Source organism: Leptopilina heterotoma, unplaced genomic scaffold (genome assembly GCF_015476425.1).
Source record: "Leptopilina heterotoma isolate Lh14 unplaced genomic scaffold, ASM1547642v1 Lhet_351, whole genome shotgun sequence".
In the NCBI taxonomy this organism is placed as follows: domain Eukaryota; kingdom Metazoa; phylum Arthropoda; class Insecta; order Hymenoptera; family Figitidae; genus Leptopilina; species Leptopilina heterotoma.
In genome coordinates this window covers 131,018-158,170 of record NW_025111033.1, presented here as the reverse complement: position 1 = coordinate 158,170, position 27,153 = coordinate 131,018, and the positions used below count along the sequence as shown (strand labels likewise).

The 27,153-nt window shown below is 22.7% G+C and overlaps 1 protein-coding gene across 1 annotated transcript; it reads right to left on the bottom strand.

Moving 5' to 3' along the window:
- Nucleotides 1-1,887: 1,887 nt before the first annotated feature.
- LOC122505272 (U6 small nuclear RNA (adenine-(43)-N(6))-methyltransferase) lies at nt 1,888-26,177 on the bottom strand. The gene is made up of 6 exons (XM_043616780.1): nt 25,890-26,177; nt 7,700-7,919; nt 7,389-7,529; nt 6,970-7,327; nt 5,174-5,372; nt 1,888-2,598 (listed from the first exon to the last, which is right to left on the bottom strand). Exons 1-6 carry the CDS (start codon nt 25,992-25,994, stop codon nt 2,161-2,163), a joined length of 1,461 nt encoding a protein of 486 aa, XP_043472715.1. The 5' UTR covers nt 25,995-26,177; the 3' UTR covers nt 1,888-2,160.
- Between the last annotated feature and the right edge of the window lie 976 nt (nt 26,178-27,153).

Here is a 27,153-nt window from a genome sequence, read left to right as displayed (position 1 = left end):
AGGATAAAAATTATATCTTATTTTTCTCGAAATTTCCTTTTAAAATCATACAACTTACAAGGCATAGAAAATATTGACTAGATAATTTTTATCCTGTTAAAGCTTGATGTTTTCCTAAAACTATTACAATAAGTGCAATAAATATCTGGAAGTTTATAAATCTTAAGAGAGATATAGAATTCAATATCTCCAAAATTGTAAATAACTTTCTCTCCAGTATTTAAAGTTCTCATACAATGCCCTTTGTACCACAGTACCGTAAATCATAAGATTCAAAACCTAGGTAAAGAACCTGCGCACGGGCCCTAAGCAATATATATATATATATATAGCCTATAGTAAATACACCTGAAGTAATTTCTAACCCTAATTTCTGGTCAAAAACGAAAAACAACAAAAATAATAAACTTAACTAAAATAATAGAAAAACAGTAACCAAATAAAAATAATAAATTGTAAATAAATAGGAAATTACAAAATAATTATTATTCATTAAATAAAATAACCAAAAAGGTTATAATATAGTAAATAACTAAATTCTTAAGAATTAAAATTTAATAAATACTAATTATTACTCATAATTATTAAAACAACAAAGAATAATAATTAATATTGATAAACAATATAAACAATACCTAGAATAAATAATTAATAGAAATTAAATTATCCATCCCCTTTTTCCATCTCTCTAAAAATATTTTCCTAAAATTCTAGTGGGGACAAACCTTTAAAAACAGCATCCCCAAGAGGATGTCATGTCACTCTCAGTATTCAGTTCAATCTTAATATTCGTACACAATTCAGTCTCAGTTCTCAAACTCAATATTAACTTCTACATTCAACTCTATTTGAAAAAGTAATAAGTGTTAAAATACAAGTGTCAAGTTTGATTATCAACGTTAAATAATCCAATTAAATTCAAATAATTTCGCAAATATATCGAAATCATAAATCGATATATCGATACATTTAAATCGATCAATCGATATTAACAATCGATATTATTCAAAATCCAAATTATTTCACGTTCTGGAAGAAGCGACAATTTTTGTATAACTATAAATAAAAAGTGAGTACAAATTCAAAATATTCTTATTAAATTCATCTTTCTCTTCTTAACTTTCTCAAATCTTGTCCAAATTCCCAAACCCGTAAAGAAAAGTTCTATGACTGAGAACTATAAATTTTAATACCCTTTTAAAACTATTTTTGACTCCTGAAATTGTTACCTATGTTATCGAACCCTGTCATCTTACTTTTCTGTGTTCGATGATTTGGTTTCATTCCTCTTAAATTAAAATCCAAAAATCCTAAAAAATTATTTCAAAACAAAATAAAACTCGAAAGTGTCCCGAACTATTAAGCGAGAGCTTAGGTTCAAATCACACACATAATTCTATTTATTAAATATTCATTTATTTAATAAATTAAATTTAAAATAATTATGTTTAGTCCATAGGACGTAACAGATGTATAGACCACGATGCAGGGAATACTTATTCAATTTTTTAAAATTTAATTATCTTAAAAAATTAACAAATTAATAAAAAATATTATAGTTATTCTTTGGAAATAATATTTTTAATTGTAATTTAGACTCATTTAGTTCCATTTAATTGTGACTTTTGTATAATTTAATTATTCATCAATTATTAAATTACAAATTATAGAAATGACAGATATTGTTTTAGAAAATTCAGCAGAGTTGATTTTAAAAACATAGAAGATAATAAAAGTCTGCTTTGAACAATTAATATCATGTGAAATTAAAAATTTATCGTTAAAGAATTTACAGAAAATGGTATTTACAAGAATTTTAAATTAATAGCAACTCTTTCATGAATTAAGAAACTTTTGCCATCTGTGGATAGAGAGAAAAACGTAAAGTTTGTTATAAAAACATTTTTTAATAATGCTAAATTTATTATTAGACATAATATTAACAAAATAAATACAATCGAGTTCATAAAGCAATAAATGCTTTTTTGGCATAATACTGAAGAGTTCTATTTTTACATAACGAGAATTGTTCCTACTGAAGTACAAGTCAAATTTAGAAACACATAACTACTGAACATGTAGTGCAGAAAATTGCAGTTTTTGGTAATTTTCTAAAAAGTTATAAAAATTGTTTTTATAGTATTTTAAAATATCTTTTCTCTACTTCTTTTTACTTTTAAATTGTTTTTGAAAATATTCTCGAACATTTAATTTATTGACCAAAAATTGACGAAAACTTTCAAGAGCATTTCTGCCTCCACTTCCACTTTCAAAAATTAACGATATTTTAAATTGTGAATTGTCCTCATTAATTTCACCATCGCTTTGTATTAAATACAATAGCAATATAAATTCTAAAAAGGGTCCATCGCTTTCTAACCTTAAAGTTTTTTCATTCTTTTGTGTAACAATATTGGAGGCAGAGAAAGATTGCGATTCACTATTTACTGAATTACGTATTTTTTTCGATGCACTTTCCAATTGCAAAGACATTCGTCGTTTTCGTCTGGCTTGGCACCAAGAGTCATGATCAGTTGTCAGTTGACATGCCCAAAAAAGATTTTCCCTTTCCTCGAACTGAATCTCTTTCAATTGAATCTGAAGAATGAATAAACTAATTAGCACACAAATAACATCATCAAACACCGACCTCGTTACATAAGTCTTTTTTTAAAGAATTTTTAACTAAAATTATCCTTTAAATCGATTATTTTTAATAATTTTCGAAAAAGTTCTTTGACAATTTTTAAATCCATTTGTTAACAGTATTCAATTTTACAAAATTTCAATTATTCGTCAATTCTTCAATTAAACTTTTTTAAAAAAAATACAAAAAATAAATAATTTATTGATTAATTTGAATGTTTCTTAAAATTCAAGTCCCACAAAGAATTTTATCAACAAATTTTTAAATAATTGAATTTTTTGATGAATTTTTAATAAAATTTGTAAGAATAATTACATTTTTCTGCAATGAGTTTTATTATTTATAAAAATAATTGAATTTCTGCAATAATTTGTAACTTTTCCAAAATAAAAATTTGTTTTTCGTGTTTTTAACTACTGTTCTCCTTATAAGCATTATTTTGAATAATTTTTGAAAAAGTTCTTTAAGAATTTTCAAATTCATTTGTTTACAATTCAATTATATAAAATTTCAATTATTCGTAAATTCTTCAATTAAATATACATTAGAAATTAAAACTTAAAGTAAATTCAAATAAAAGAACCTGCAACTAAAGTTTCTCAAAAAAAATTAATTTCACAGAATTGTTAGTTAAAAATATGAAAAATTCAAATTTTCAAAGATTTTAATCTGAAACCTTTTCAAAATTCAATTATTTCTAAAAATTTACGCTCTAATGAATTTGAAATTTAATTATAAAATGAAAGTTTAATTTAAATCTATTTTTAAATCAATCTTTATGAGAAAATTCTACGAAAATACAATTATTTAAATACAAAAAGAAAAATTTATTGAATAATTGCAAGATTCTTAAACTTGAATTCTTTTAAAGAATTTTTTATTAACAAACTTTTAAATAATTAAATTCTTTTGACGAATTTTAATAAAATTTTTGAAGAATTCTTTCAAAAACTTGGATTAAAATTGTATTAAAAATAATTGAAATTCTGCAATGAGTTTTATTATTCATGAAAATAATTAAATTCCTAAAAAGAATGTTATTATTTATGAAAATAATTGAATTCCCAAAAAGAATTTTATGATTTATAAAAGTAATTAAATGTTTGCCCAGAATTTTATCAATATGTTTGAAAATAATTGACATTTTGCTAAGAATTTTATTAAAATTTTAGAAAATAATTGAATTACGGAGAATAATTTTATTGATTGTAAAAATAATTAAAATTTTGACAAGAATATTATTAAAATTTTTAAAAATAATCGAATTTTGGAGGTGAATTTTATTGCTTTTTGAAAATAATTGAAATTTTGCAATTATTTTGTAATTTGTTTCTAAAATTAAATTTTTTTTAGTGATTTTAACTAAAATTCATTTTTAAATCAATTTTTAATATTAGGTTTTACGAGAATTAAATTATTTAAACACAAGAATAAATAATGTATTGAAAAATTGAATGTATTTATGAAAATAAATGGAATTATTGGGAAGAAATTTAATAAAATTTGTAAATAATTGAATTTCTGTAAAATTTTTATTATTTAAGAAAATAATGAAGTGTTCGCGTAAAATTCTATCGGATTTTTTTTTAAATAATTGAATTCTTTGGGAAAAATTTACTCAACAGTAGATATTGAAAATCATTGAATTGTGGAAAATTTTTTTAAATTATTTAAATTATAACAAGAATTTTATTGAAATTTATTAAAATAGTTGAATTTCGGAGAAAAATTTTTCTATTTATAAAGATAATTGAAATTTCGATGAGAATTTTTTAAAAATTTTAGAAAATAATTGAATTTCTAAACCGAATTGTATTATTTACGAAAATAATTGAATCCCCGTCAAAATTTTATTTATAAAAATAATTGAATGATTGTGAAGAAATTTATAAAAAAAATTTGTAAATAATGAAATTCCTGTGAAATTTTTTTTTGAAAATAATTCAATGTTTGTGTAGAATTTTATTAAATTGTTTTTTAAATAATTGAATTCTTTTGGAAAATTTAATGAAAATAGTAGATATTGAAAATCATTGAATTGAGGAAAATTTTTGAAAATAATTGAATTTCGGAGAAGAATTTAATTATTTCTAAAGATAATTGAAATGTTGATGAGAATTTTTTTAAATTTTGGAACATAATTGAACTTATGCGAAGAATTTTATTACTTTTGAAAATAATTGAATTTCTGCAATCATTTATAATTTTTCTAAAATTATCCAAATTACATCGTACAATTTACGAAGTTTCATCCTTTTTGAATCAAATTACGGACTTTACAGACTTTTTTCAAAAAACGGACTAGTTATATAGGATGAAAAGAAGGTCATTCTTTTCTTTTTATTTTATTTTTTTTATTTCTTTTTCTTTTTATTTGACTCGAAAAGACCTTTCATCCTATTTACTTTCAGTTATACTTTTAACTAATTGTTGAAGAATAATGTGTCACAGTAACAAGTTTGGACTTTAAGTAAAATATCTAAAATTCAATATAAACTTATAGAAAAGATATAAAGTCTTACTCACATTTAATTTTCTGACACAAGATTTTAAACTTGCAATTACTTCTTGAAGATTTTTCAAGTTTCCATGAGGGGGGAAAATAATGTCAAATGGAGGTTTTTCATATTTTTTCTTCTCCATATACTCAGGATTTTTTCTGATTGTTGGTGCTGTTGACAAATTTAAAACGCTCTCTGGTAAAAAGGACCAAGCAATGCCCCATCTAGAAACAAATTATTAATTAAAATTATCCTTTTAACAATCATTAAAAACTAGTTTCATAAAGGCTGAATAGTCTGAAAAAAGTTGTTAATTTAGTATTACAAACAATTTAAAAATAAACTCTATTTTCATCCCTTATCCCAAGCTAATAAGAATAATATACGTGGTCAATGAAATTTAAATTCCTTAAAAATTTCAAAGGAAAAGTATTTCATATCTTAGTTCATTAATTTTCGTTACTATTTGTTTCCAATCGTGATATAAAAATATATTAAAAGTATTTTCTTAATTTTTGAAGCAGCTGATACTATTTTTTCGGTTCTGTAGAAAAATAATATTGATTTAATATTTTATTATTTTGAGAAAAAGATATTTATATTAATCTATTAATAGTTTTTAAACTGTAATTGATAAATATCAAAATTATTTTATAAAATATTAAATTAAACAAGCTATTATTTTACACGCTAATTTGTCTTTTCAATTTTACAAAAAAATCTTTTAATAATGCTTTGTATTTATTCGTTCTTTTTCCTTTTCTCTAAATTGTTTTATTTATTTTTGGTTTTTAAAGTATTTTTTCTTAATTTTTTTTAATTTCATTTTTAAAAAAATTATTGTTTAAAAAGTATATTTTACAATTGATAACAAGAATAATATATTTGCAAGCTAATTTGTCTTTTCAGTTTTTCAAAAATACGTTATTTTGTTTTTACATTTAATATTTTGTAAATGAAGTACAGTGAAACCTCGTTGACACGGTTACACACTGATGCAGATAACAATTCTTGTTAACCGTAATTTTTTATTAACGTAGGAGCAAGAGCCTATGTAATTCTTATCAGAGACAAATTGCAATGTGTGATAGAGCGAATTTCGTGTTAACGAGGTTTTACTAAACAATTATTTTAAATAAACTTTTTTTTAACATCAAAATATTCTATTAAAAAATTTAAAAATACTACTATTACTAATAATTACCTATAATAACTTAAAACATAATATGCTAATTCTAATTAAAATAAAAATTTTATATTGTACACAAGAAAATACAAATATTTATTGTTAGGAAAAAAATATACATACAAAATTATAAAACAAAAGTAATATATTTGCATGCTAATTTGTCTTTTCAGTTTTACAAAGAAACTATTATGTTGTCATTGTCTTATTTTTTTAATAATGTAAGACCCCGAAAAATCCCCATGTAAGAATTTTAAAAAAAATTTATTTACTTTTTCGGCATTTGGAACCATAATTTTTGTCATATTTAACCCGCCATTTTACTTTTTGAAAAAATATCAGATTAGTCACTTGGACTTTCAACTGTACATTTGAAAATTTATTTGAAGTTAAAGTTTTTTAACGGCAAAATAAAAAAACATCATTTTTTCAAACTATAGAAACAAATAATGATTAAAAACTTTTTACTTATTTTCTCTACAATCAATCAAAGAAAATAAAACAATTGTAACAGATTTTTTACTTTGGCGATATTGTTTTAAAAATTAAATTTAACATTTAAATTAAAAAATCTTAACAAGATGCGATTAAATTTTACTAAAACGTGCGTATTTGAAAGAATGTTTTTTTCTCACCTCTTAGTAAATCCCTGACAAAATTCCGTCCACGTCACATTTTCAATATTACGATTCTTTAATTCAGATCTCAAGAAGAGTAAATTTTTTTTAACTCCAATCATTGAAGTGTAAATTTGTATTTTTTCCTTTAATATCATACTGTCATCAATGAGTCTCATAATAAAAGCTATTTCTCCTCCCTCAACAATTAATTCTGATTCTTTCCCAGAAGATGCATTTCGCGGTGGAAGTCGTTTATTTATTTTCTTTAAATCATGGTCAGTTTTAAAAAAAGGAGGATTGCACATTACAAAGGAATAGTTCTCCTCATTGTTTACAAATTTTGATAAAATTGTTTCTTTTGGTACAGAAATCACTGTTGAAAATATGTTTTATTAAAAAATTTTATCAAAATTTAAGGAATATAAATCCCTTACCTTTAATAAGTTCTTGCATATTATTACGATTAATATTTTCTTCGGCAGATTTTATACTCTCTAAATCAATTTCTGAAGCAATCATTTTACATCCATATAATTTAGCAAAAAGTAGTGGATAAATACAAACAGCACCTGTGCCTATAAATTTATATTTCTTAGTTGTGGAAAATTATTTTTTGTTTCTATAAGGGTCGTGATAAAAAGGACAGACTATTATTTTAACGAGAATTTCTTTTTAATTTTTTAACCTGTTAGGTACTCGTTTTGACACTATTAGTCGTATTTGAATGAAGTCGGCAATTACTTACCGATATCTATTCCGCGAGCTAATCTCATGTCATTTAATCCAGAATGTATCAACAGATCTTCAATCCATAAAACATAGTTAAGACGAAGTGACAATGCTGGAATTAATTTTGACTCAGGTATTTCTACTTCAATACCAAAATCATGTCGGAGTAAAATTTTTGTTAAAACGCGTAAACTTTCATCATCTTTAAAATTCAAACGAACTTTCCCAGAAAGATCCTAAGGATATGAAAATCAAACATGTTTAGTATATTTAAAGAATCGTTTCAATTATTAAACGCACTTCAGGTTTAATAATTTTGTTTATAATGAAGAGTTATAGAGAAGGAGAAACACTTGAGCTTTTAATTAGAAATTATGTAACATATAAAAATCATGATAGGAACAACATAACTTCAAAAAACATTAATCGAATTCTTACTTCTGAACTTTGCTTAAAAAATCTGATATTTAACATTGTTACTTGTTTCTTTCCTTCAAGTGGTTTGGAACGCAAATAATCAATTTAAAATTATATCTCAAAATATTCGTTTAAAAAAAGCATGTTTATATTATTTTATTAATTTTTTTTGAGATCTTTTTCTTTAAGCTCAATTAATTTCAAACCTTCTGAGATTTAATAAGATTTAATAATTTAATTTAACTTTGATTAAGAAATAGAAAATTTATTTATTTTGCATTATTTTTGTTTATGAATCATAATTTTTTTAACAAAATTATTATTTTGTTTTGGAAAAAGAAGAAAAAAAAGAAGAAAAATATTTGCACAATTCCTGTTTTTAATCTTATTTTTGGAACAGGATTTTCCACAGGAATTAAGACATTAAAAATTTCAAATTTCAACCTTTTTTTAATTAAACAACTTATAAAGTTATTGTTATAAAACATGAAGATATCGATTGCTCCGAGTCGAAGACTCGGAATGGTCGATTTCTTCATGTTTTCTAATAATTAAAGATGACCAAGAGATAAAATCATTATTTTATATTATAAGAATATTGTTACTGTAACTCCATCAAAATTATTTTCATCACTTTAATTCAATTATTATTTACTAGAATTTTAAATTATTTTTTATGAAAATAATAAGTAATTTAATTCCTTAAAAAAATGTATTATTTAGGAAAATAATTGAATTTCTGTGAAATTGTTATTATTTATGAAAATAATTACATGTTTACATACAATTTTATTAAAAATTTTTTTAAATAATTGAATTCTTTTGGGGAAATTTTATGAAAATCTTAGATATTGAAAATCATTGAAATTAGAAAATTTTTTGAAAATAATTAATATTAGAACAAGGATTTTTTTTGACATTTATGAAAATAATTGAACTTTGGAGAAGAATTTTGTTATTTATAAAGATAATTAGGATTTTTTTCAAATTTTGAACATAGTTGAATTTTATAAGAATTTTTTTTTAAAATAATTGAATTTCTGCAATTATTTGTAATTTTTTTCGTGTTTTCAACAAAAATTTAAATTATAAAATTTTTAAAATTGCTAATTTTATTTTAAAAAGTTAGCAAGAAATTAGCCTTGTTGCTCGTTTTAATTAAAAATATTGCATTTTGTCAAAAACATTTTAATACAGTTTTTAGAGGCTAATTTTCATAAATTTTGTTTTTTGAATTTACACTTGAAGATTTTTTTATTAAAATTTTTGAGAATTCAATTATTTTCAAAATTTTCAATTATATATTACGTCCTGAATAAAGTAATATAAACAATATTTTTTTGAAAATGATTTGATTTTTAGAGCCTGGACTTTTGTCTAATTGATCGGGACACTTTCGAATTAAATTTAGTTAAATTAATAATTATTTATTTCCATTTTGTGATTAATTAATTTTTTATACATTGTTATTAATAATTTGTGACTTATAATTTATTTATAGCTTTTATTTAATTCAGGGTGGCCACTTTTTTTGTAAAAAAAAATTCACGGTCATTTCCCGGTCCATTCCCGGTCATAAATTATTTTTCCCGGTCATAAATAATAACTCTGAAAATAAATTATTCAATGAAAGATTGAAAGAATTTCCTGATTTTTAGACAAAACTTTGACTTTTTCCCAAACCCTAAAAATATTTTAGTTTACTCTAAAAATAATTTTGAACTTAAATAGATTTTTTGAAATAAATATTTAATTATTATCCATTATTTTTTCATATAGTAGGTACTCAAATTTAAAAAAAAAATTCAAATTTCAAATCCTTTAAATTTGAATAATTTTTAAGAATTGCTACTGCAACTTATTAAAAATTATTTTCAAAATTTCAATTCAATTATATTCTAGAAATAACTAAAATATTTCTAAAATCCACTTGTTTACAAGACAATTTCATGAAATTTTGAATAATTTGAAAATTTTTCAATTAAATATTACATATTTAAAAACATAACTAATTTGAAAAAATGTGAATAAAAATATTTTTAAATACTAAATTATTCAGAATTTTTAATTAAAATCTTTTAAAATTCAACTTTTCTAAAACTTCAATTTGAAATTTTTTAAAATTCAATCTATAATAATATTAGTAATATTAATTTAACATTCTAAAAAATCGAAAAATTTGCTTATGAATAATTGTAAAAAAAACTAATTGATATTAATGAAAAATACGGTTTTTTAAAATTTATTTTCTAAGAAAATAAATTTTATTTATTTTTATTTACTTTATTTATTATTCAAAAATTCATTTTTATAAATTTCGTATCACTTTTGTTCTAATTAGTTCAAATTTTTAATAATTCTTATTTGTTTTGTTATAATAATAATTGCAAAAAAATTTTTAAATTGATTTATTTTTCATTATTTTATAGGATGTGAAATTTTTTCTCTTTGAAATTTTTTTGACAAATTTAATTAAAATTATATTTTGTTTAATTATTGTTAGAAATAGAAAGAATTTAAAATTAAATTTAATATTTTCTTTTTCTAAGTCTGTTATGTTGGACAACAAAATTCATAATTTTCTTATAAATTCTAGAAATTGAATATTTTTATAGTACTTTTTATAAAATTCTCTGACAAAATATAAATAGATTTTATAGAAGATCATTCAATCTTTTTTAATGAAATATAGTTAATACCTAAGTCTTAAAATAAATATTTCTATTTTTTCTCACAAAGTAATGTGTGTTTTTAAAAAAAAAATTCCAAAATCCCGGTCAAGATCAAAATTCACTGTCATTTCCCGGTTTTTCCCTGTCCAAAAAAATTCACTGTCATTTCCCGGTTTTCCCGGTTTCCCGGTTCAGCGGCCACCCTGTAATTTCTGTTGGTATTTATTTATCAACTATGTATTTTATAAACAATAAATATTTATTTATTATGAATAATATTTGAATATTTATTTTTGTGGAATATAATCATTATTTATCATTTTAATCTTCAATTATTCTTATCAATTTTTGTAAAAATATTATTTTTATTTCAAATTTAAATATTGAAAAGACTGTGTATTTTTGTTAAAGTATATTTTCCTGTAATTGGTTTTTCACTGCTTTCGACCGCACCCTTAAAAGACTGTTTTTTAGATATCTGGTTTTTGGTTTCGAAAATTTAATTAGAAAAATTATTTAAAAATAATTATTTATTTTTTCCTGTCGATAAATTCTGATTTTTAATTAAATATTATAATAAAAAATTAACATCATGTTTCGAAGATGGTGTAACGATTTCCTTAAATTTGCTTTTCGTATAATAATATTTCAAAGGTTTCAATAACCATACTGTTAATAAAAAAGAAGATATTATGCACCTAAATGAATAATATTTTCCACTTGTTCCCACACTTTCTTAAACAATCGGTTTCAAATTTTTGTCTTAGAAATATTATATTTTTAACACTCAAAATATAAAAAAACCATATAGAAAATTAAAATCAGATTAATTCCAGTTAAAGTATAAATTTAAATTGTAAATTAATGCAACATTTCATATCGAAAAAAAATAGTAAAAGCGTGAATCTTGTGAAAAAAACAAGTTGTCTTTTTTTATGAAAGCAAAGATTCTCGAATAATAAACTAGTTTTTACTTGAAAGAAAGCAAAACTTTTTAGTATTCATAATTTTTACAATTACCTTTCATGTAAATTTAAATCTTGACGAATCAATCACCAAAGATAAATAAAAATCATTAACAAAATGAATTCACAAAAACCATATATTATGAAAAAAGCATATAATTATTTTGAAAACAAATTATTTTACCTTTCCGTAAATGATTGTCTTCGTAAGTAAAATACGAAATAAAAAAAACTTCATGAATTTTTTAAATGATTATTTCTATTTTGAGTTGATTTTCAAATAGTACATAATTTTAAACAGTTGTTGATAAAAATAATTCTTGAAATGTATTTCATTTTCATCTTTTTAAACTTCATATTTTTTTTTTTAAATTATAAGCGCAAAACATTAAACATTTCTATTAGTTTCGAATTAACATTAAAATGTTATAAGAAGACAATCAGGGTGGCCGCAAGATTGACAAAATTTCCCTGACATTTTACTGACATAACAACGAATTTCCCTGACAAAAATTTTTTTGTTTAGAGCAAAAATGTATTGCATGACCGTCTTAATTTCTTTAATTGCCCTGACAAAAAAAATTTTCCTGACATTTCCCTGACTTTACTGACAAAAAATTTTTTTTACTGACATTTCCCTTCTTCTTTAATTGCCCTGACAAAAAAATTTTTCCTAACATTTCCCTGACTTTACTGACAAAAAATTTTTTTCCCTGACATTTCCCTGACTTTACTGACTTTACTGACATGTGGCCACCCTGATAATTGTTTATTGCAGAAAAAATTAATTGTTTGAAGATGTAATATTTAAAAATACAATTTGTATATTTGCATGGTAATTTTATTTTAAAAAATTTTTTTTAGTTAACAATACAATTTTTTAGTTAAAAATACAATTTATATATTTGCATGATAATTTTATTTTATTTTTTTATTTTTTTTTTAGTTAACACTTTTTTATTAACAAAAACAGTTTAATTATTGTAAGTAAAGCATTCTAACAGTCTCTAATAGAAAAATTGCATAATTTTATTAATTACATCTAGAATATAGAAAAAAGCATTTGCAATTTTCTATTTTTAGTCAATAGTCTTTGAAGCTAAAAAAAATCAAATTTTATATTAACCGAAAATATTATAATTACGAATTCTTTTATAGTTATTTTCTGTGACTCCATGCCAGTTAGCATCGGCACACTTTTTAATCCGCCATTCTGATAGCTTACTAAGCCACCCCAAAAATGAATACTTATGCAGTTTTATTCTAGGATCAACTTTTCAGATCTTCACAGCTGGATACTAAGTTATTCCAAGCGACCTGTGCACTGTAGCCTCCGCTGGTTGGCAGATTTATTTTTACCATATTTGGTTACTTTTAGAGTCAGAACATAACTATTAGATAATAACAATCAATTCTTTACTTAATTTAATAATTTTAACCATATATTTGTTACATAAAAGAATCTTGACTATAGACTGGAAAATTGCCATTTCCATATTCTAGAATTCTTGATTTTATTTTAATGTAACTATTTTAAATTCAAATTAATTTTAAATGCCTTACTACAATAAATGATTGCCAAAATTAATCAACTATTAAATTAGATCAATTTTTACTTAAAAGTTTTTTAATACTTGCAAACCACAATTTAGTGGAAACATTTTTTACTTATAGAAGTAGAAATTTTTTTTTATCTGCAATTTTTATTAATTATTTTAAAATGATTAATGTTTTTTTATTAGACTCTGTGGTGCATTCTTTGTAATAAAATATGCTTTATCGTGAATAATAAATAACTTTAAAAAACCTTAAGGCTGTGTCCACAATAGGCTCTTTTTATATTCTCGCATTCAGTTAATATTGCAGCTTCAAAAGTGTAGAAAATGAAATTCATATCTTTTAAACCTATATTTTTCACTTCAACCATCAAACATTGGTAAATATATACCATTTTGAATAAATGATCTAGTTTCAGACCTTCTAAAAATATAAGGCCATTACTACAAAAATGTTTTAAAAAAATTGAAGGTAATTCAGAATTCATAATATTTAGAAGAATACATAACTTAAAAATCTTTAACAAAGAAAATTCATAATGTATATGGTATGTGAAACTGGTGTTGTTCTTGTGTTAACAGATCTGGTCTACTAACCAGCTTGTACATAAAAAATTTACTAAAAAAGACAATTTTTAAAAATTACGAAAACTAAAATGCTGAGAAAATGAATGACACTTAAATAAAAGTGTTATTAAATTTATTGCAAAATATAATCAAGGGCGTACATGTTTGCTGATTGAATTTTAAGTAACACTTAGGTTAATTTCTTCTCCTTCATTAAATATAATTTTTTCTTTTTAGGTTTATTTTGTAAATATACCTAGTCTTTTTAAAAAAAACAATATTTTCTCATATATGGTCATTAAAATATTTGAGATTAAAAATAGACAAATTCGTTTATTTAATCCAGTGTAGTCACAAAAAATTGATTTTGCATTTCCCTAACACCTTTCACTGATTTCTAAATTCAATTATTCGAGACTTGAAATTTAGTTAAATAAATATTTAAATACTTCTCATTTGTTTTTCCACGGAAAACGAAATTAAAAAAATTTTAATTTTAAACCTTCTGAAAATTAATAATTTCTAAAAATTACAACTGTAACCCTTTCAACATTCAATTATTTTTAATTATTTTTTTATTTAATAAAATATTTCATTAAACTTCATCTCCAAATTAATTATTTTGAATAATTTTTTAAAAGTTCTTCAAGAATTCCATTATTTAAATACAATAGTTTTTTACTGCTTTTTTACTTCTTACTGCCCTTCCCTAGTAGAAATTTGTCGTGGCATGACTAGATTTATTCAAGTTACTGTACAGTTTTAGTCATGGAAGTTTAATCTAGCTTAACTGGCGAATTACTAGACAGCTACTGCATAACACTGTTAAAGAAAATATAAAGTTGAACTTGATTATTACTGCATAGAAGTCCTGTACAGTTATTTTCATGGCACTGTCGAGGCGTTCCGAGAAATGATGTTCCAAAGTTTGTCGTGGCGTTAGCGCTACCGCCAGTTTCAGTAACTAAACAGTTGTGTATTGACATTTTCGAAATATTTTCTATAAAATAAATCTTTTGGTTTTACAGTTTATAGTTTTTATAATTTTAATTTTGTTCTTTTATTTTACTGTTGACAACTAAATAACAAATTTTTTAAATTATTTAATATTAAAATTTTGATTTAATAATAAAAATTTCTTTTCAATCAAAATTTATTTTTAATGAAAATTCCTTTAGAAAAAAAAAATTTTTTTAAAATTCGCTTCAATTAATTGAGTTAATTAAAATAACTAATTTTTTAAATTCAGAAGACAATTTCTTTTCAAGATTATATACTCTTATTATATGTATAAATATTAATTTAACAAACCTGTTACATACAAAAAGTTAGAATTGGTCCAATAAAGTGAGGTTATGTTTTACATTGATGAATTGACGTTGACATATGTATAGCTCTCCGATCTGAATAACAGAACTGTCTATAATTAATCACAGTAGACAGTAACAATTTATTACTAATTCCTTACGGAAAAAATAGACATAATTCTAGTTACACCCGCGAATTATTTCTTTCAGTGTATACTCTGATGTATTTATGGAAAATGTCTACACAACACTGTTCAGTTGCTGGACTGACGGTAGCGCTAACGCCACGACAAACTTTGAAACATAATTTCACGGAACGCCTAGACAGTACCATGAGAATAACTGGACAGACAGAACTTCTATACAGTAATAATCAATAAGTTCAACTTTAGAGTGTTATGCAGTAGCTGTCCAGTAATTCGCCAGTTGAGCTAGAAAAGATGAAAAAGGGAACTGCTTTACCTGGCGCGACTTCTTATCCCATATAGATGATTTACTAGAATATTTGCGAGATATTATTTTATTTCTCGAAACATCACTTTAGTATAATTTTAGCTCTAAAAAATAATTGTAAGACAGAATGCTTATAGGTAAATAATGTCTTATTAAGTAATGAATCATTAATCAAATTTTAAGTAAAAATACTTTTAAAACAACATAAGTCTTAATTGAAAGAATTTTTTAGAATAAGAATAATAATTAAACAAAAATATCTTTAAAACTAAAATAGATTTGAACGATATTTTATAGAAAAAGATTACAATTTGTAAAAAAATTTGTTAAGCAAATATTTAAAGTCTCAAATTCTTTGTTTAATAGAATATTTATGTGCCAATCTTTCAATTTTCAAAAAATCTTATTTATTGGAATATATGTTTAAATAAACTTTTATTAATACAATGTATTATTTAGAAAAAATGATATATGAAAAAATGTATAATTTAATTAACTCTTGTATGACAAAAATTTTTCTTAGGCAAATGGTAATTTTATAGAATGTTAATTAAAAAGAATATTAATTTACAAGAAATGAAAGTGAAACGAATTCTAATTTAATAGAATACTTAAATGTCTGAATTATAATTTGGCAGCATGTCAATTCGATCGATTTTATATTTGTAAGAAATTCAATTTGACATAATATCAATTTATAAGAAACACTTTTTCGTAGAATTTTAATTTATCAGAATTGTAATTTTGTAGAATATTAATATTGCCAAATCTAATTTTAGTAGAAATCTGCTTTATCAGAATGATCAAATGTTCGAATCTTCAAAATTTCTAATTTCATTTTTACCTACAATCAATGTGACATAAATATTTGGCGCAAATTTAAAAATTGACCAATCAGAAATTAAATTTTTAAAATTTGCGCCAAATATTTATGTCACATTGATTGTAGGTAAAAATGAAATTAGAAATTTTGAAGATTCGAACATTTGATCATTCTGATAAAGCAGATTTCTACTAAAATTAGATTTGGCAATATTAATATTCTACAAAATTACAATTCTGATAAATTAAAATTCTACGAAAAAGTGTTTCTTATAAATTGATATTATGTCAAATTGAATTTCTTACAAATATAAAATCGATCGAATTGACATGCTGCCAAATTATAATTCAGACATTTAAGTATTCTATTAAATTAGAATTCGTTTCACTTTCATTTCTTGTAAATTAATATTCTTTTTAATTAACATTCTATAAAATTACCATTTTCCTAAGAAAAATTTTTGTCATACAAGAGTTAATTAAATTATACATTTTTTCATATATCATTTTTTCTAAATAATACATTGTATTAATAAAAGTTTATTTAAACATATATTCCAATAAATAAGATTTTTTGAAAATTGAAAGATTGGCACATAAATATTCTATTAAACAAAGAATTTGAGACTTTAAATATTTGCTTAACAAATTTTTTTACAAATTGTAATCTTTTTCTATAAAATATCGTTCAAATCTATTTTAGTTTTAAAGATATTTTTGTTTAATTATTATTCTTATTCTAAAAAATTCTTTCAATTAAGACTTATGTTGTTTAAAAAGTATTTTTACTTAAAATTTGATTAATGATTCATTACTTAATAAGACATTATTTACCTATAAGCATTCTGTCTTACAATTATTTTTTAGAGCTAAAATTATACTAAAGTGATGTTTTGAGAAATAAAATAATATCTCGCAAATATTCTAGTAAATCATCTATATGGGATAAGAAGTCGCGCCCTTTACCTGCCGGTAGAGTATGGTTCTTATTTTTCCGGAATCGTCCATCGACTAGAACGGCCGTGATGCGTAAAGCGTGCGTTTAGGTATTTCGTCCCAGTGTGACCCGAGTTCGCTCCCCGAAACCGCTAGATATTTTTCGTTTGAACTGAATTAATTCTTCATATTAGGGTTTACTTATAAGTTTGTAGTGTGATAAAATAATAATATTTATTTCAGTGTTGTGCTTAATTCAAGGAAAAAGTGAATGTTGTTTAATGTAAAAAAATGACATGTGTTCAAGAATCAGTAATTTTTATATTTTTTTTTAATTATGTAGTTATTTAAAAATAATTTTACAGATAATTTATTATAAATCATTTATTATACGGAACAATAGATACACCAACAGTAAAAATATAGTTTCGTAAAATTTTAATTTATTTAATTTGTTGACAAAAAAATTTAACGTTATATTTTCAAATTTGTACGTGTTTAATACGTAACGTCAATATAAAGAAAGTTTTGACATTTCCAAGTGAATTATTTTGTATAGTTTTTCTACAGGACTGATGATCAGAAACTGTAAAATTTGACTGGACAATAACTTGAAGAAATTAGCGTGACATCACTTTATAGTTTTTAGCCAGTTTAACTGTAAAGTGCCTCGAAATTTTCCAGTGGAACTGTCCAGTGCCCTTAAAGATACTATGACAAATTTCTACTAGGGTTAAAAGGCTATTTTCAAGTATCTGGCTATCGGTTCTGTTAAAATTTATGGTTTCCTTTAATTTTTGGAAACACCATGTGTTTTTTGACATATGTTAAAGTTAACTGTTCTGTTAAGTGTGTAAAAAGTAAGCATGAAATGTAAAGTATCTTTTCACGGCACAATCTGGAAGCAATAAAAATTTTGTGTAAAAGAATTTTCAAGGGAAAATTTTGTAGGGTCCATTTAAATTATTTGAGCATGTGTTTTTTGTGTGGGAAAAAAGAGAAAAAAAGATGAGAACAATTTTGAAAGCTAAAAATATACAGCAAGATTTTTTTCTGCAAAATGTTAAAAATAATTCTGAAAAGTTTTAATACTATTATTTTTTTTATATGTATTTAAATTTTCGGAAATATGTAATTGAAAATATTGAAAATAATTGAATTTTTAAAATTAGAATACAAAAATTCTAAAAGTTACTTTTTTCAAAAATATTTTAATACCTATATTTTTTAAAAGTTAATTTTTAGTTTTAAATTTACACTTGAAGATTTTTCATTGGAAAATTTTTGAAAATTTAATTATTTTCAAAATTTGCAATAAAAATTCTTCAAAAGTAGATTTTTTAAAATTGTAATAAAATACTTGAAAAAAATCAATTATTTTCTATTGAATTTTGCAAAATAATCTTGTCTGTTCATAATTATAATTGAAAATTTGATTATTCAATTTTATTTAAATTGTATTGACAATAATTGAATTTCTGCAAAGAATTTTACTATTTATAAAAGTAATTGAATCCTTCCAAAGAATGTTATTATTTTTTAAAATAATTGAATTCTTGTGAAGAATTTTATTAAAATTTTTGAAAATAATAAGCAGTAATAATTAATTATTTACTTAATAAGTTCAAAAATTTTCAATTATTTGTTTATAAAAATTCAATTATCTTGAAATAATAAAATGGAAAAATTTCAAAAATCTTATTTTTCAGAATTTTTAAAAAAACTTTGCGAAAATTCGATTTGTTAAAAAGTTTTTAATGAAATTCTTTTACAAATTTAATTATTTTCAGTTGAATTTCACAAAATGTCTATTAACTGGATAATTTATTTTTGAATGAATGTTTTTTGAATGTTGTGAATTATACATAAAAGGAATTAAACGTCACAAAAGAAAATTGCGTTTTTGAGCCTAATTTCTTATTAATGTGATGTCAGTGTTGAAAGAATTTGTCGCATTTCCTTCAATAGTATTGAAACTATTTTTCGTTGTTGAAAAATTAGAAAGGACTTATGATCTGACATCATTAAAATTAGGGACAATAAATTCTTGAAACTGTTTGAAGTTTCATGAGTTAATGTCTTGAGTACAATGGCAAATATTTGACGCATAAAATCTTTGCCATCAGCAATTAAGGGGTTAATAGATTTTACTGTAAATATTTCTAAAAAAATTTTTAATTATTAAGTAAATATAACAATTGTACACTATTAAATTAATTTGTACAGCTTGTTTTAAATGAAGATGAAACAGTTGTTCGAGACACTGATGTTTTGTCACTTTGTACTGAATATTCAAAGCAAAATAAATTTTTACTATTTATGCTTTTAAAAGATGAAGAAATTAAAATGGTGATTAGTGTAAAGATTTGCACTAATTTTTAGTGTTTTTAAACATTTAAAACTGTTGAAATATAAATTAGTGAAAAAAATGGCTTGCTGAAAAATATTTATTTCATGATGAAAGCCATCAAACAGAAATTTGTTAACACACGTTACAGAGAAGAAATGGATTTTATAAATAAAATCCTGCTGTTAATCATCAGCTTTATCCCTAACATGACGACCATTACATTTACACCGCTAGCGGATACAACAATATGTTCGCAGAAAATTAGGAGAAGCCCAACTTTACCATGAAGTTTGGCATATATTTGTCGCTATACATAGTATACAACATACTAAATATAGAAAAATTTAATCGTTTGACAGGAGGAGTAAATGATAACACTAAAAATATAATATTATCTAATAAAATTACTATAGTAGCAATGCTAATTGACGAATTAAGTCAAGATGTTAGTTTGTTAATAAATTTCATTAATGATGGAAAGCATGTCATCATTAACATCCACAAATTTTAACACCATCAATTACATATCTCCGAGTGGCCTTTTTATAAAAAATAAACATTTTTTTATGCAGATTCGGAGATAAAGATTTTATTACATAATTAATTTTCAATATGCATAATACAGGATGATTTTTATGTTCTGGACTCTTAAATTATCTTGAAAGGAAAGCGTTTTAGAAAAAAATTATGTGACATTTTGTTAAACTTAATGACTTCCAATATATTTTGGGAGGTCCGGAACATAAAAATCAACCTGCATATTATATAAAAAGGCGGAGTTGAAACATTAAGTTTCTGAAAAGCAAGCCTAATGTAATAAAATAAAATGTAGGGCCATATAAAATACAATATTTCTGGACCCTTGTCCCACAGGTTTTCCAGGGGAAATCTTCTTCAAATAAAAATTACTTGTAAAAAGTACTTTAGTGATTACCTTAAACACCAAGTATTATAAAATTTTATTTAAAAATGTACAGGGAGAAAAGTTTAAAAATTTTAAAGAGAGAAAGTAGTTTTTAATTATCCATTTTCATATTTATCACATTTTGCATCCAGAAAACCTCATATGAATTATTATATGTTTTTCGAAATATTTTTATTAATTTATTAATTTCTATATATTTAATAATAAAATATCTAAGAAAAAAATATGTAAATTAAAATAAAGTAATCTAAATTAGTTAAAAATAACTGTTAGTAAAATTTAGGCTGACTTTTTGCTTCATCAATCATTAAAAAATAACTAATAATTAGTAAATAAATAACTACGAAAATAGTCAAATTTCACTAATTAAATTAGTGAGCAAAAGTTTTAGTTATTTGATTATTAAATTTTAATAATTGAATCAACGATTAACATTTGACCATTAATTTAATTATTTTTAAATAATTTAAATTTAGAGAAAAAAACGTCTTTTTTTCATTCCCTTTGTTCAAAATATACATCCAAAGCTTTATTTTCAGACCAAAAAAATGTTTTTTTTTAAAAAAAGGAAAAAAACCTTTTGAAAACAGAAATCAAAAATGTTTAATAAGTTAGACTGAAAAATTCTAAGAATTACTTTTTTCAATAATATTTCAATATCATTTTTAAAAGCATTAAAAAATTTTTTTTTCATTATTAATTTTTATTTTTAAATTTACACTTAAAGAATTTTCATTAAAATTTTTGAGAATTCAATAATGATTTTCATTGCAATTAAAATTCTTCAAAAGTTGATTTTCAAAAATTTTAATAAAATACATGAAAAAAAGCAATTATTTGCAATTAAATTTTACAAAAGTTCAATTATCCAAACTATTTTTAATTCTATATTTCAAAAATTTAATTAGAAAAATTATTCATAACTAATTTTAGAAAGATTTAGATGAAAAAAGTAGAAAAAGTCATAATTGAGGCCTGAAATCATTTTCTTTTGTTAATTACTGATATTTTTCAATATTTTTCCATAGTCTGTAATTTTTTTTCTTTTTAATAAAATTGTTTATTAAAACTCAATTTTTGTAATAAAATTCCAAAAAAACTACATCTAATGTAAATTGCAGAAAAAAATTAGTAAAATTTACTTTGAACTTGGTATAATTTTCGTCAAAAATATTAAAATTTAATATTAAAAATCGTTATTTCCATAGAGTAACTTTTACTATTTTTAAAGATAATTTTCTATAAAAAAAATTAGAAAAATTTACTTTAAAAATAGTAAAGTTCACTTTAAAAATAACAATTTTTAATAGCTAAAGAAGTAAAATTTTAAAAAATTTAATTTACTTTGTTCGAAGATAAGCAAATCTTAAAAAATTATGATAAAACAATTCAAAGAATTAGTTTTTTAAAAATATTCTAATGTAATTTTTCGAAAATAATTGAATTTCTTAAAAGAATTTTTGTTTATTTAAAAAAACTAATTTTTTAAAGAATTTTAATTAAAAATTTTCACAATAATTGTTTTCTCCAAAATGTTAAAAATAATTCTGAAAAATTTTAATGTTGGTATTTTTTGTACACGGAGAAAAATGGTGCTGAGTTTCAAGTAAAAGTTCCTATGGAATAGTAATAATTCTACTTTTATATTAAAAATTACTATTCATAGTAAAATGTACTTCGCATGAAGTAAAAATTACTATTTCTGGTAGTAAAAATTACTAATAGTAATTATTACAGTAGTCACGTTTAAAAATTGCTTTAAGAATTTTAATTTTTACATCGTCATTGTAAATTTTATTAAATTTTGTATTACTTTTTACATTCGATATGTTGTAAATATTACTTGTAGAAATTCTAATAATTAATACTGCGGAAAATAAAGATTGCTTCTGCAAGAAGCAACTTTTACTATTGCAGAACAAACTTTTTACTCGTAAAAGTAGTAATCCGTACCACTACTGTTACACACCTATGTGTGTGATCACGTCACTACTGTCATGCGCAGCGACCGTAACCTGACGTCAAAGTTTTTTTTTTTAACGAAGATGAACCAGAGTTTTACTATATTCATCACTTAATCACAAATAAAGTCGATGATTTAAATGTGATTGTTAGCACCATTGAATGTTATTTTCATGACCACTTTCAGGCGTACAAAGTTACTAGATGTGACTCCAAATTCAGTTTATTTAAATGGGAAAATGTATCTCAAGCAAAAATCACGTACATGACACGCCTTGGAAATAGTCAAGAGTACATTGCCAAAAAATGGTTTTAATTTAACATTTTCTATTTTGTATTTTATAGTTTGTATATATCTTATATTGATTATGTCGCAAATGTGCAATATAATACTCATTAAGTGTACTTTTTGTTATACAACAACAATATTTTTAATAAACTTATAAACAAAGAAAAATGTTTAGTTAACTTATTTAATTTTTAATTCCTATATGCATTTTAATTATTTATTAATTTCCAAAGTATGCAATTCATGTATAATCACTTAATAATTAGTTAATTAATTTTTAATGAATTACTAATTAATTAATAAAAAATATATAAAGAAATAAAATCATTAACATTATAATCTAATAATTTAAATAAGTAATTTTAAATTAATAATACTGTTTATTATTATTATTATCATAAATGTTTATATTTTAATTCAGTAACTTATCTAAATAAATATAATTTATGATTCACTTTATCGAAAAGAGATAAATGCGGGTAACACGAAATTTTCTCCATAGCGATTGCGTAGCCGAGAGGCTTAGTATAAATGCGTGCGATTTTAGGTTGCGTTAGATATAAGTTAGGTAGGGTTCGAAACTGTATAGATGTTAAGATTTTCCGATATGTTAAGTTGTTAATTGTAAGTATGAATGTGAAAAAAAAGTAAAACTTATGAATAATGAATAATAATACACATGCACAGTGTTAATTACTTGAAAAAATATTTTTTGAACGCACTGATTATTTTATTTTAATTTATTAAAATAAAACGAGACAATATAGCTCTCTACATCAGCATTTTTTTTCGTCACGGCGTGGACAGACGCGCAGGCGCGCCGGCATTCGTTTCGCCCGTCGGTGTGAGGCGCGTCATTGTGTGGGTACGGATTACTACTTTTACGAGTAAAAATCTTTACCGAAATAGTAATAATTGCTCTGATTCGTAATAAAAGTTGCTTCGCTCAGAGTATTAATTGCTCGGGACATTTTAAATATTACTCGGCTTTTAATAAAATTTAGATTCCTTGAAGTAAATTATACTTTTTCAAAAAAGTAAAAATCGTTTGAATACGAAGCAAAAGTTACTATTTTTCGAGCAGTTTCAAAATTACTACTTAAAAGTAGTAATTTTTCATCGAAAATAGTATAATTATTACTATTTATTTTTCTCCGTGTACCTTTTTGTTTGAATTTTCGGAATTATATTTTTGAATTTTTGAAAATATTAAAAATAATTGAATTTTAAAAATTTATAATAAAAAAAATTCTAAAATCTACCTTTTTAAAAAAAATTTTAATATTATTTTTTAGAAGATAGTTTTTATTAATTTTCGTTTTCATAAAACACTTGAAGATTTTCCATTAAATTTTTTTTTAAATTCAATTTTCACAAAATTTGCAATTAAATTTTTTCAAAAATTGATTTTCAAAAATTATAATAATATTTGAAGAAAATCAATTATTTTGAATTAAATTTTACAAAATTTCAATTACACTGCAAGCCCGATCAGCGGTCAGCTCCGGGGGTGTTCGACCGCTGATCGGGCGTAAACATATAGGACCGTACGAACTGTTTTATGATGGGTTACCATTACTTGACTACTGAATTTTTTTTTAAGGGGCCAGAGCGTCTTTAATGTATACGCTACTGCCACAACTTTTCGACTCCCTCATGGCCCCTCGCCCGCCCCATCTACAAACGACGTAAACAAGTGACCCCTGATCGGGTGACCGCTGATCGGGCTTGCAGTGTATTCCAAATCTCTTTAATTGTATATTTTGAAAATTTAATTCGAAAAATTATTCAAAAATAATTTTTGAAAGATTTGTCTATGGTTATTTTTCAAAATGGAAAAATTAAAATAATTTGCAATTTATATTAAAAATGTGGTATTTTGTTGGAATATTTTAGAAGAAATGTCGAGAAAGTCGCAATTATTGAAAATAAGTCGAAAAAAGTCGTATAAAATCCCTAAAGTTCTAAAAATTTAAATTAACGAAATTTATCTATTTTTTAATTTAAAATTAAATTTTTATTATAATTTCGTTTGAAAAAAATAGTTTATAAAGTTTGAAATGGTTTAATTCAAGTTTTAAATTTTTATTGAAATTACATTTTTTCGAAAAAAAAATTTATTTTTGAAACTTTCTTCTAAACATTATTTTCAATCATAAAATATATAAACTTCATAAAAATCATATATTTAAAAATAGTTTATCAGAGTTTAGTAAATTGTTCCTAAAATATTAATAAATAAAAAAATTTCATAATTTTTCTTAAAGTTTCAAATGATCGAATTTGAAATTAAGATGTTTGTGATTAAAAATGTTAAGTTATGAATTGCATTTGAAAAAAAAATTGAACATATTTTCAATTGCATAAAAAATTTGTTCAACTCAGTGTTTTAAATTTTAACTAAAACTTTCAAATTTAAAAGTTTAAAAAAAGTTAAATTTGTTTTTTTAACAAAACTACATTTTTCAAGTTATTGAAAAGTGACAATTATGTAAATAAACAAAATATTTGATAACTTGGAAAAGTTTCGGATTTTTTTTTAAATAAAATTTTCTTTTATTTTCAAAATTAGTAAATATATTTTTCTTAAATTTGAAATAGATTTTAACTACGGATTTGAAACTGCTTATGAATTAATTTTTTAAAATTTAAATTAGTTTTTGATAAATAAAGGTTGTTCTTGAAATTTTAAATATTATAAATACTCAATATCTAGTTTAGTAAAATAAATAATTTTAAACGACCACATCTTTGCAGAAAAGAAACAAGAAATTCTTTGAAAATTTTCTCATAATTACATCTTTTTTTCTTTTGATTTCCCTCGAAACCAAAATGTACGAAAAGTTCATGTCTCTCATAATGTTCAGTTATGAGAGAAATAATAACAGAAAAAGTTTTCAAAAGCTCTTACAGTTTATAAAATTGAATAAACTCCAAAGTTTTGGACGTTTAGTGTGAAAAGAATTAAGAATTTGAAAAACTCACCGTCATAGCAACCTTCCGAAATTCTGGATACAAGAGAGCCAATTCTTTAAAATTAGGCTCCTCTTTATACTTGTTTCTGGGATGCATAAACTTTCTTAAATGCATATTGCTTTAGTGATACTTAACTTTTTTAATCACTTTATTGTTTCCTTTGCACAATTTCTTGATGAAAACGGTACACACACAAAAAAGAAACTTTTCAACTCGGAGCACATATTGATAGCGTCATGGTAATCATGGCTTCTGAAAGTGAGATGATTTCAGGTTGGCGGCTTCGGTCGAACTCGAGAAGAGTGAATACAGATAGTAGTGGGGGTGTCTTAAGAAAGTGGGGTTGGGTTTGAGTTTAACAACTGCGCTCTTTACGAATTTTATTCTTTTGCGCATATTAGCAATATACGCTGGGTCCACAATAGTCCACACAAATTCTCTAATACAAAAATTTCAATTTTTCTCTATTTCTGACAAGAATGAATTTTTTAATATTATTTAATTATTTCAAAAGTTTTAACGTAATTATCTTCATAAATAACAAAATTCTTTACTTAAATTCAATTATTTTAAAAACTAAAAAAATTCTTCACAGAAATTCAATTATTTTCAAAAATAACATAATTTTTAGCAGGAATACAATTATTTTCAAATATTTTAATAAAAGTTCTTTAAAGAATTCAATTATTTTCAAAATTTATCCTAAAATTCTTCGCAAAAATTCTATTATTTTCAAAATTTTTAATTAAGTTCTTCACATGAATTCAATTATCTTTATAAAAAACGAAATTCTTCATAAGAATTCAATTTCAAAAGTAATAAAATTCTTCGCAGAAATTCAATTATGTTTAAAATTTTTGTCAAAATTTCAATTATTTTTATTATAAATAACAAAATTCTTCTCCGAAATTCAATTATTTTCAAAAATTTTAATAAAATTCTTGGCAGAAATTCAATTATTTTCAAAAATTTTAATAAAATTTTTCGCAGAAATTCAATTATTTTCAAAAATAACAAAATTTTTTAACAGGAGTAAAATTATTTTCAAGCATTTTAATGAAAGTTCTCTAACGAATTCAATTATTTTCGAAAATTATTATAAAATTCTTTGCAGAAATTTTATTATTTTCAAAATTTTTAATAAATTTCTTGACAAGAATTAAATTATCTTTGTAAATAACAAAATTCTTAGTAAGGATTTAATTATTTTCATAAAGAATAAAATTTTTAGTAGTAATTAATTTATTTAAAAAGTTTTTTTTATAAATTTTTT